The 12,101-nt window shown below is 40.1% G+C and overlaps 1 protein-coding gene across 1 annotated transcript; it reads left to right on the top strand.

Moving 5' to 3' along the window:
* Positions 1-8,565: 8,565 nt before the first annotated feature.
* Positions 8,566-11,360, top strand: rbm7 (RNA binding motif protein 7). The gene is made up of 5 exons (XM_037268172.1): positions 8,566-8,780; positions 9,153-9,315; positions 10,267-10,330; positions 10,442-10,520; positions 10,620-11,360. The coding sequence occupies exons 1-5, from the start codon at positions 8,688-8,690 to the stop codon at positions 10,935-10,937; spliced, it is 717 nt and encodes a 238-aa protein (XP_037124067.1). The 5' UTR covers positions 8,566-8,687; the 3' UTR covers positions 10,938-11,360.
* The last annotated feature ends 741 nt before the right edge of the window (positions 11,361-12,101 follow it).

Raw genomic sequence — 12,101 nt, forward strand, 5'->3', positions numbered from 1 at the left:
ACCGGTGATGCGGAAACTATTATACATGCGTTCGTCACGTCGCGCCTGGACTACTGTAATGTACTATTCTCTGGTCTTCCTAAGTCCCGCATCAAAAGTCTACAGTTAGTACAAAATGCTGCTGCAAGGCTGCTCTCACGGACAAGAAAATTTGATCACATTACCCCAATATTAGCCAACTTACATTGGCTCCCGGTCCATTTAAGATGTGACTTCAAGGTTCTTCTATTAACCTATAAATCATTGCATGGCTTAGCGCCTTCGTATCTCGTCGACCTAGTTGTTCCTTATGCTCCGTCTCGTAACCTTCGTTCGCAAAACGCTACCCTTTTAGCGACACCGAGGGCCAAGAAAGTGTCTGCAGGGTCTAGAGCATTTTCTATCCGGGCTCCAGAGCTTTGGAATGCCCTCCCAATGGATATTAGGACTGCTACCTCAGTAGAAACATTTAAGACACGTTTAAAGACACATTTCTATGACATGGCCTTTAACTAACTTGGAGTGGCCGATTCGGCCGGAGTTTGTTTTGTTTTCTCTCCCCCCCCTCCCCGGCCGGGGAGGTGGTTAGGTGGCACCCAAGCTGACAGCGGCTATCTGGATTCTTGTGGGCTAATTCAGGTTGGGGGAACTGCAGCTCAACCTCCATAGCCAGGATAGCAGAGGGCTCCTCTGGCAGCCCTTCGCTCTGACTTGGACATCTACTTTTGATTTTCATATTATGTATTATTTGTGCCCTCTCTGCATCCATTACAACCTGGTGATCCTGAAAGGGGGATCCTTCCATCTGTGGTCCCTTCTCAAGGTTTCTCATTTTCCCCGGGCAGGGGTTTTGAGTTTTTCCTTGCCCTTTTGGGAGCTTAAGATCAGGGGATGCTTTGAGAATAATTGTCAATTTTTGTCTATGTGAAGCCCTTTGAGACTGCTTGTGATTTAGGGCTATACAAATAAACTTGACTTGACTTGACTTGACTTAAAAAGGCTAATTCACAAACAAATAAACAAAACAATCGAATCTTGTCAGTGAGACATTAGCTAGTGCAAATCAGACTCAAAGATCTACTTAATATTAAACCAGGAGATGAACTACACTATCCTAACAAGTATACCTTTAGGCATTGTAAAAAAAAATAATGATTCTCATTAGTAAAACTGAAATGAATAATTAAGTAAGATGAATTTCAGCATACAATGCCGCCCTGGGGGGTAAAAATCAAAGACGAGAAGAAAATAAAGATAATGTTATGCAATTTTCATCAATCAATTCTCCATAGGCCAACCGCTTGTCCTGTTCAGAATAATGGGTGTTGGAGCTTATTCTAGCTGACTTCTAGTGAAAGACTACTAACTACACACTAAACTGGTAACCAGCCAGTCACAGGGCACCTAGAGAGCTGGACAACCATTCACACTCAGATTTACGCCATTTCTGAATGGGAACTGAAACCTTGCTGCTTGCACTGTCAGGTGAATAAACATTATCATTACACAGTGACTCCATAGGAATTTATAGTAAGATTGATTAATATTTTTCCAAGATGCGGAGTAAAAAAATTTAAATAAAAAAGATTGCGAATCTGCAGGTGCTGAACGGTGAACCGTATGTAGTTTTAATTCATATTTAATCAAAAAAGATTTTTATTCAAAAATAGATCAGTGATCCGTATATGTTGTAACCCTTTGTATAAATTTCCTGTTAAACTTTTGTATTTACATACTACGTCTTCAACCAGACATTCCAAAACCACCTAACAGGTTGTTTTGGTGTTAAGATCCTTATCAAGGTAATTTTATTTTAAAAGTATCGATTACTAAAGGGTGATTAGTGATCTTGTTGATTGTTGTTTCCTTCACGGTGCTCGTGTGTGGGAAAAGGTAATATTGATTTCCTTGTTGGTCTTGGACCTTCCAAACCGTGTGCTTATCTTTGTGCAGCATATAATGGAATTAAAACAGTGCAAGGGGAAAAAAAGACAAACCAGAAAAGCAATATTCCTAGAATGAGAATCACTCAAACCTTTTGAAGCCTCTTCAGATAGCGTCTATTAATAAAGTCATACATCATTATAAAAAAATGCTTATCTTTCGACTTTTGCTGGAGTGGGGCACAGCATTTCAATCAAACGCTGCGTTTGACACGCTCTTGCCCAGTCTAATGAATACTGAAGAATGAGAATCGATTTGGGATTAGTCCATCATTAAAGTCTTCTCGTTTTCATTCTCTGTCTGGCATTTGTATGTTTGTCATTTTTCACTGATGATATACACTCATACTGTATTTCATGACTCTCTTTCCATGTTTTTGCATATGCTCCTACAATATGATCTGCCCGCAGTACATACCCTGGTTGTAAGAACAGAATGCGGTGCCATAAAGTGGAAGCATGTGTTGTTATCACAACCACACACTTTACACGCTGATGTGATTTATGGAATACGGCCATCGCTTGTCCAACTCCTATGTATATATTCCTGCATAATTACGAGCAACAGCATTTTTTTCTTGTGCTGCAGGCATGCCACACAGGCTCATGTACATAATTTATTGACTTTCTGAGACATTTTAAATAGAAAGCATCAAACATCAAAGTAACCTTGGTGAATCATCCAAGTGTAGTTATAGTGCTGTGGGAAAACACGGTGGGAATTTGCTAATTTATTACCTTTTCTCACACCTCTGCATAAATTGCTGTTAGAGCGCAATGTTTTTATTAACCATATCAATATGAATTATGATAAGCATGAAAATGTATTTTTTTTCCCTCAATAATGATTACAGTGAATGAACGATTGTATTTGATAACCCAGCCGTCAGCGTTTCAATGTGACTTTCACATCATTTGTCCTCACTGCATCACGTCAATACTATCAATATCCCTTCTGCTCAGTATTCCATCAACAGTATCTACTGTATAATGTATGACCCTCAACTTTTTGCAGCCGTTGTGACAGGGACCTTCCTTCCCACATGTAGATGACCAGACAGGGAATATGAAATGAATATTTCATTGGGCTTCAACGTCTGTCAGTCAAATTTTTGTAGACATCCTGGCAATAAATGTTTGAAGGACTGATAGAATATGATGTCGCCGGGTACAGTGTAAAATAGCTGGTATAGGCATGTTGATACGAGCTCTCTTTTTGATGGAATCGGAAGTTCACACTTTTAATCTACTGGGAAAGCCAACTGCAATGTAGTGTGCGAGAAGAAAATGAAAAGTCATGTTAAATAATTTTTATTTATTTGTCATCTCAAGAAAATATCTTGGTGAGATTAGGCCAAACATCACTCGACTGACTACAAATTTCGGTCGTCCTTTCACTCACTTTGACTTTAGAGTCCAACCAATGACACGGAAGTTTCTACTGTCAGAGACCATGTACGAAAGTGAGACCAAGAGATACATTTAAAATTCAACAGATACTGCACATACACAATACATCCATCCATCCATCCATTTTCTGTACCGCTTTATCCCCACGGGGGTTGCAGGCGTGCTGGAGCCTATCCCAGCCGTCATCGGGCAGTAGGCGGGGGACAACCTGGACCGGTTGCCAACCAATCGCAGGGCACACAGAGACAAACAACCATCCGCACTCACACCTCGGGGCAAATTGGAGCGCTCAAGCATGTTTTTGGGGATGTGGGAGGAAACCAGAGTGCCCGGAGAAAACCCACGCGGGCACGGAGAGAACATGCGAGCTCCACACAGGAAGGGCCGGAGGTGGAATCGAACCCCGCACCCTCCTAACTGTGAGGCGGACGTGCTAACCAGTGCAACACCAAGCCACCCCATAGACAATACATTTATGGACAATTCTGATTTTAAATTAACACCAGATGCTTTGAGCTCTAAATAGAGGACATGAACTGTGAAATTTGGTCGTGAATCCTCTGTTAATATGTTAGCTCCTACCACCCAAAATTTCCTTGCACATGATAGTCAACTGAGAAGAATGTATGGAGAAATGTATGGACACTTACGTAAAGAACAATGATAAAATTCATAAACACTCCGAGAGCTTATTGTAGTCTTACAGTGCTTTTCAATAAAAATATTTGAATTTCTCAAGAAGTTGAAATTGGACTATTTCACTGAGATGAAATGTTAGATTATTACTTTTAAACATTGATTGTCAGAGAATTCCATCATAAATGATGACAGCTTTGATGAATGAATTGGCATTTTGACCTCGAAAACACAGTCTACAAACATTAAACACTATTACTTCTTAATTGGTTAAACTTCTGTTTCATGTTGCAGTCACAAAGTCCATATGTCAGTTGGACTGACTACACACATCACACCAGACACACCACACCGCAAGATAATCACTCAGCGTAATTCTTCATGGACATCCGACTATCAGGCCGTTTTTGACTGGGAGTGAAGAAGAAAGATGCTGGAATTCAATCTGAACATAGTATGTGTCATGTGCACACCTCTTCAGTCTGATTTTTTTTTTTAACTGCCCAGTTTTGCATATTTCATCATATCCATGAACTCACGCAATTTGCATCAGTTTTACTGTTTGGCAATGTAGTCACGACAGATGTCTCCCAATATTTTTTTCACTGACAGTGGCTAGATTGTAAGCTTGAACTGGACTTGCCAGTTAGTAAAGAGGGTTCCAATATCGAGACTTTGCATGTGAATCTAATATTTGCATCTGGAGGAATTGGCACAACATCCTGTGATCAGCTGATTACCATAGTGATGAAAAGCTTCAAAGGGAAGTGTGTTCTTCTTCTGGGGTTGAGTTCTGAGTTATAGGTTATGAGCAGCAGTCTTAGCTGTCTCTGTGGGCCTGTTCTGCTCAGCAGCAAGAATATGGGACACTCCACTGTTGATTATAACAAAGTGAGGAGGGGGGAAACAAAGCTTACTTCCTTCGAGCTGGAAAAAGGCGAGGTTTTGACTGTGCTCATTATCTTCTCTCGAGGTGTTTGGGCTGTTTAAAAAACAGCCACAAGAAAGAGGACAGTCAATAAAAAAAATTTAAAAAAAAACACTGCAGAAGGGACATTCAATAAGTGATTTTGTGATGAGCATTATACTGTTTCAAACTCTTAATTAGTTCTCAGGAAGTGCCATTTCCTTTCCGTAGCTATGAAACAACTTCCATATTCTGTTCCTTACTGGAAATGAATCAGGGATGAGCATGGTCATCTAAAATTTGCTGACACCCCACTTCTCGATGCACTTGAAAGGGTCAAGGTAATAGGCGAAGTGGTGTGAGGACACTTTTATTGCACTCCCCTTAAGCTAATATTTGTCACCATGCATGCAGAGTGAAGAATGTGAGGGTGGGGGTGTCTTGCATTAACTCAGAGAAGCAAAAGGAGATTTGGATGCTGACATAGTCTTTTGTGTATTACGTGTGTGTGAGTGTGGAACGATGCCACGAACTGCTCCCTGTCTCTCTTTTGGATACTGCTGTTCAGCACTGCAGCACTGTAGAAACGGGGCAGATTTCTCCCTTTAATGTGTGGAGAAAGGAAGCCGATCCAAGATGTGAGAGCAGTGCTAGTCACTGTGTGTCAACGTAGCAGCAACAAGCGTCCCTGAGATTGAGATAACAAGCACACATGAGTGGAGTGGATGATATAGCCACATGGACAATTGCTGTAAATATATTGCAGAGAGAGAGAGAGAGAGAGAGAGAGAGAGAGAGAGAGATGCAGGAGCAGGACAGATGAAGCTCTACTCATGAATGTAGTGAAAGTAATATAAAGAGCTTTCTTTATGATCCTATGGTGTACGGGACAATCATAATAGTCATGCTAACATGAAAATAAAAGCTACAAATTTACTACGTGAACCAGTTGTATTTTTTTAATCTCTGTTCAACATTGGGCTGCAAAGCACACATTGATTTGCTTTTTCTTAAACCCTTTCTTAAAACGACAAGTATCACCAAGAGGAGTAAAAAAAATACAACTGGTTAATGAAGCTAAAAAAGAGACATGCACCTGGTGATTATTGAAGTGGCATGGAAGAATCTCAAAAAAGTGAAAGACAAAAAACAAATTAAAGCAAAAAGAGAATAAGAATTATCATAAACACGGACTTGTTTTTTCTGGCTTAGCAGTAACCAAAAATATAATAAATACCTCCCACCCCTTGACCATCAATCATTTCGTGTTGTATGCAGGACACAAAAATGGACATTTAATTACCGAACAGAAAAGAAGAACAGCAAGGACAGGCTTGTAAATGGGAGCCACCAGCAAGGGTGGGTGCCGGTCAAGGAGAAGGAAGTGTCTGGGCACCAGTCAATCATCTCAGAGGCTCACCAAATGCTCCAGGCCAGAAGTCAGAAGTGGAATTGCTCAGAGTGAATTTGTGTGTGCGTGTGCATGCAAGTGTGTATCTGTCAGTGTAACCTATTTACATTAGCTCTAATGTGAAGTCATGGCATTACACACAAATCTGACATGGGTCTATTTCTAGGCTTTCCTCCTTTCATGTCGTGAAAGACCACTGCCTCCATTTTTTTTTAAAAATCACTATTAATTAAAAAAATGAGGCCAAATTCAAATCAGAAGCATACATGATAAGTTATAAAAAAACCGAAATAAATGTGCATGGGTTTTAACGATGCTAAAACGCACGCCACAGTTAAGCTCCATTGTCTTGAGTACAACGTTGTTCTGCTGGACCATTGCTTCTTTCCACTAATTAAACAATACTCCATCCTTGTCAATATTCTAAGTTAAGTTCAGGCCATTCTATTTTGACACACATGTATAATTCATATTTTACTTTAATAGATAATTAGATACGTATATTATGTGAATAAATAGGATGGTAAAGTAGAAAACACACTTCCAGTCCAATTTTCAGGAGTGTAGAGACATGTTGTCATACTGAAAATCAATCCATGGGTGAACCCCGCCCCTTGCGCTTAGATACATGGAATAGGAGGATTTTTTGGCTCTAATGAGGATAAGAGGTATATAAAGAATAGATTAATTATAATTATTATCGTTATCATCATCAGTAGTAGTAACTAACAGTATGGTATTTCTCCAAATGTAATTAGCAACTCATTATTATATCTATAATATAATTTAAAAGATCCTCTTGCCTTTCTGTATATACCAACTGACACCTAAAGACCCCACATTCTGTCAACATCATTGGATCAATGCTGCCCTCTACTGTTAATGTACTATGCTTAATGTTCTGATATATAACGTAGTAATAGTTTGCTTGAATGTGTTGCGTTTTTTTGCTTTTTCAACAGATTCTACTGCACCTTTGCATGATTTTGTAATTTTCAATTGTAATTTTATTGTAATAGTTTCATCTCTGCTTCTCAATTGACCTACCTTCATTAAACAATGTTTAAATAAAAAAATAATCAACAGTGGCAGTTACGCAACAAAAGTTGTACTTAATTGCACTTTAATTACCTCTGGATGGATGGCAAAAACATAATAATGTGAGTCACTTTGTCAAAGAGGCTTCAAATATATTAAATCAAGAAGGCAACAGCTTGCAGCCAGATTGCATAATTCATCAATTAGGCTTAAATTGTTAAAAATGCAGTCAATATAGCTCTCTTACTTGAGCTTCACCGTGCCAAAATCAGTGCAGTCCCTGAGGCGTGAAGAAGAAATTCATTATACTTTGAAAGGATTAAAGAAAAAAAAAAGTAGAGACATCAAACACCATCTAATTACGGTGGAAGCTAAGCCTCTCATGCCACTTGGTTGACCTCCACTGTAAGTGATGTCACAAATACCAGGAGCACTTGGTTCCAGGCATTTGAGCCACTAACAAAATCAGACAGTGTTTAAAAAGCTGGGAAGGAGGGGGGAAAAAAACACATGGAACACTCATCAATGTGCAACAGCCAAGCCGGACAAAAAAATTGGGAATAAAAACTTGTTAATCTTGTTCAAATCTTCAATATATCAAGGTTCAAATGTAGGCAATAGAGTGATGCCAATCTGCTCCTTGACTACTATTGAGGAGCTCTTGAGAATGGAACAGACCCAACTCCCAAAATCCCAGTCTGGAGCCATATTAAAGTTTTCACTTACTTAAAATGGCCTGGACACATTCACTCAACACAGAACAAAATATTCTGAAAGTTTGACAAACGTGAGAATTATCTTTTTTTTTTTTCGCCCCCTCCCAAAAAATGTGTTTCCAATCATTAAAACTCCTAGAGCTGTATGATTTTAACATTTAATTTGCTACATTTTGTTGATAGTAATTTTCTTATTAATAGTCTCCTCTCTCCATTTACAACAACCCTAGACAGTGGCAATAGAAAGGACCAACATTTTGGCATTATTTTTGCCATAATAATAAGGAATATATCAAATAAAACCCCTCAAAAAATCAATGACATGAACTGGGAAAATTTCTTAAACCTGGTGGTGTGCGTGTGGAATAACCCTATATTTAGTTGTTAAAAAAGATTCTCAAAAACAATTGGCAATACATTTTTAATGAAGTAGTTGTGTCAAGCATCGCATTGATCATCCGGCACAGCAGGTGGCAGTAGTGCACACTTATAGAAACAATTACGCTATTATCTTAGAGCGAGAAAGACGGTGCCAAAGGTCCCCTTTGAACATGACGTCACAGGCCTAGTTTCGTTTGTATCAAAGCTTTTGATAAACTAGTGTTTGTTAGCATCTCCCGTAGTAGGGCCAAATTAGATAAATTACGATGGGGATCGAAGACGAAGCTGACCGGACGCTTTTTATAAGGAATTTGGATACACGAGTGACGGAGGAGCTTCTATTCGATCTTTTCTTACAGGTGATGTTTTACTTGCAAGACGGCTTTTGCTAATCCCTCGCGAGTTCTGGCTGCCTTGCACCATCCTGCCGATCGAAAGATGTCCTCAAATGACACTATTAACGCTAAATGCCTTCGCAGAAAAGTTACTTCCCTTTCAAAGTTACAATTTAAGAGTGCAATCCGAACAATCGAAAATTATGTTTACCATTTAAACTGTTAGCCAAACATGCTAGCATCGGCTGGCCAAACATGCTAGCATCGGCTAGCAAAACATGTTAGCACCGGCTAGCAAACATCCTAGCATCAGCTAGCAAAACATGCTAGCTTCGGCTAGCAAAACATGCTAGCAGCAGCTCTATAGCCACAACTTTAACAAAACTCTCTCAGCAGGCAGGACCTCTCATCAAAACCAAAATTCCAAAAGACGGCGATGGCAAACAGAAAACGTTTGGCTTTGCCGTGTACAAACACGAGGAGTCGGTGCCGTATGCCATGCAGCTTCTAAACGGAACGTCGCTGTTTGGTAGAACGATCCATGTGCAATTCCGTTCAGGTATGTTACGTTTGCGCAAACGTCGTTTGTTTTTTTCCCCACACACAAATTACGGAATATTAATTATCCCACCGCTGGTAATTCTCCAGTTCAAGTTGCATTGGAAGCATTACAAGCACCCAGCCGATGAAGTGGTAACAGTGTCTCGAGTTTCCATCGTGTCTCGTACTCATTCGGAATAAAAAGTTACTTGTTTTGTGTGACGTAATTTAAACCTTCTGAAGGGGGGGGGGGGGGGGTCTTCCTTTGAGTTTAGTCTGTGATCTTCCTAGAATAGAAATGTGTCTAACATAAAAACACAAATTCATCTTTAACCGGATGCAAGTCGCTACACATCGACGTATTAGCAGATATTCCATCAGCCATGCAGAAATTGAGTTAGTAAATGACATTTTTGTTGCAGAACATAAATAATGCACCTGAATCATTAATGTGAACCGCAACATAGATATTGAGAGGATTTACATGGATGCAGTTCTCTTAGAATAACGTTTTGCCAGCTATGCATGCTATTTACTTGCTGCGTGCAATGGACTCAGCAACATGAACTCTGTGTCAATTAACTGAGTGATAACTCAAGTGTTGAGTGAAATACCAAATATTAAAATAGTATTTAGTGCTTTCAGCACTACTGGGCACATGAACTAAGAAGGCCTTGTTTACGTCTCGTGCTTGTCCCAGAATTGAGAAAATTCCCTTACAAGAAGGCTAGGACAACAGTATAGAAAATGAGACCACTTGTAAAAAGCTACAGCTGCAAATTAAAATGTTATCCAATAAATTGAAAATGTCCAATGATGACAGCCGTATAGTTGTAAACCAAGGTACCACTCTACCTTGAATTACTATTTAAAAGTATGTGTAAAAATATAGTACTGTATTTACAGTATCATGTCTATTTGGTAAGATTCTATCTGCAACTAATGTCAATTTCTTTTATACCCCAATTAGGCAGCACCCACAGCAACAGTAGTGGGAGCGCCAGTCCTTCTAGTACTGATCCCCACGGATTGAGGTGAGGCCACCCTTGGACAAGTGGTTTAGTTCAAGCCGCCGACACCGGTTCATGTCACTTTTTTTGTCTGCTTGTTGAGGGGCTGAATATTTCATGATGTTGCTTTTCCAGGGTGCCTCAGCAGTTATCTCCTCAATACACTCCTCCAAGATCTTTTTCATCCCCTGATAGTCTGCAGAAGCACGCCATGGTAAACCTTTATTTTCAAGACTATAAGGATGAAGCACAGCCTGAATTTTGTTGATGCCCTCCAATCAAAAATATGTTCATTTTTCTTCTCCATTCCTAGATGAACATGATGTATCAGCAGTCGCCCAATTACTGCAAGATGCCATGGCATCCGTCTGCAGGGGGCGCAGGCAGCTTCAGGCAGCGTGACAGCGCCCCCTACCCTACACAGTCAGCCTCAACTAACAGCTGCAGACGAATCCAGCGCAATGCTGATGACTCCCACAGACAGCAGCAGCAATACAACAGGAACGACTATCACCAACCAAACGCTTGGGGGGGCGGCGGCCGTCACCACGATGGCAGGGGAGGCAGCAGGCACCACGATGACGTGAGCGGTAACCGCGGTCATCAAGGTAGTAGGTGGAGACGCTACTGATGTAAGGGAAAGAGACTTATTTATGATTATGCAGATGATATTAGTATATGCTCAGGTTGTTTTGTACATCAACTGAACAAAAAAAATCTTAATCTTTTGTTTTGTCTACTTTTATAATATTTTTAAATCTCATGTGACTTAGCTCACAGATCACATCTGGCCAATAACAGAAATGTGAATCTTGTTTAAGTTGATAGAAAAGATCATAGCTCACCCTTTTGTATTTGGGAAGAAAAAAAAATGGTGCTCGAAGTATATGTACAGTATTAATGTAAATTCCAAAAACAAAATCCACCAGCACGATTTATAATGCAATGTTGAGCTCACTAATTATGTTCCTTTTTATTTTTTTAACCTTGATTTTTGTAAGACAAACTCATAATGTTTTAAAGTGATCATAAATACAAACATTGTTTGGCTTAACATTTGTGTTCTCTTTCATCATTGCACAAACTATTGTACACTGTGGGGCTGCGTGGAACGCGTGGCCTTATGTGCACCTATAAATGGCCCACTGTGTAACTAATATGCTTGTGCTGTGGGTTAGGAAGTAATCTACAGGTGGCGCCACGCATATCCTTTGAATGAAGCCAATTACCACGGTAAATGTATCCCAGCCACATGATCAGCTTCTACATGTGACCTTTCTATTTAGGATGTTTTCAAGGCTTGATGTGGATTTGTCACCCACTCTCTTCACTCCGCTACGTGCAATTACGTGGAGGTGTTTCTTGTTACCACAACGTGGATGCAGACCAGCTATTCTGGTACAATCCTCCTGGAATAGGAACCGCTTTGATCTGATGGATCTAATGTTTCTAGCGTTGTTTTTGCATCCCTGCCCAGGTGTCTCGGCAACAAAGTGATGATCATATCCCATAGCTAAATACGCTAAGGTCATAATCTAGCCTTCCGAAAGTGCTTAAACGCCACCTGGTTATATACAAGAACAATTAAAGCGTCGGCCTCATGTGGCACGAAAGGTGCATTTACACTCTTCTGTGTGATCTAATCAATTCTATCCTCTGCAGGGTGCTAGGCGGAAGGCCTTTATTATTATTATTATTGTGACACATGTGGTGGTATTAGCTGCTTTAATTGCTTGATCTTGCTGGCGTCTCCTGCTCCGAAGCAGCCAGATTAGGCAGCCTGCTAGCTACTGGG

Source organism: Syngnathus acus, chromosome 13 (genome assembly GCF_901709675.1).
Source record: "Syngnathus acus chromosome 13, fSynAcu1.2, whole genome shotgun sequence".
Taxonomy (NCBI): domain Eukaryota; kingdom Metazoa; phylum Chordata; class Actinopteri; order Syngnathiformes; family Syngnathidae; genus Syngnathus; species Syngnathus acus.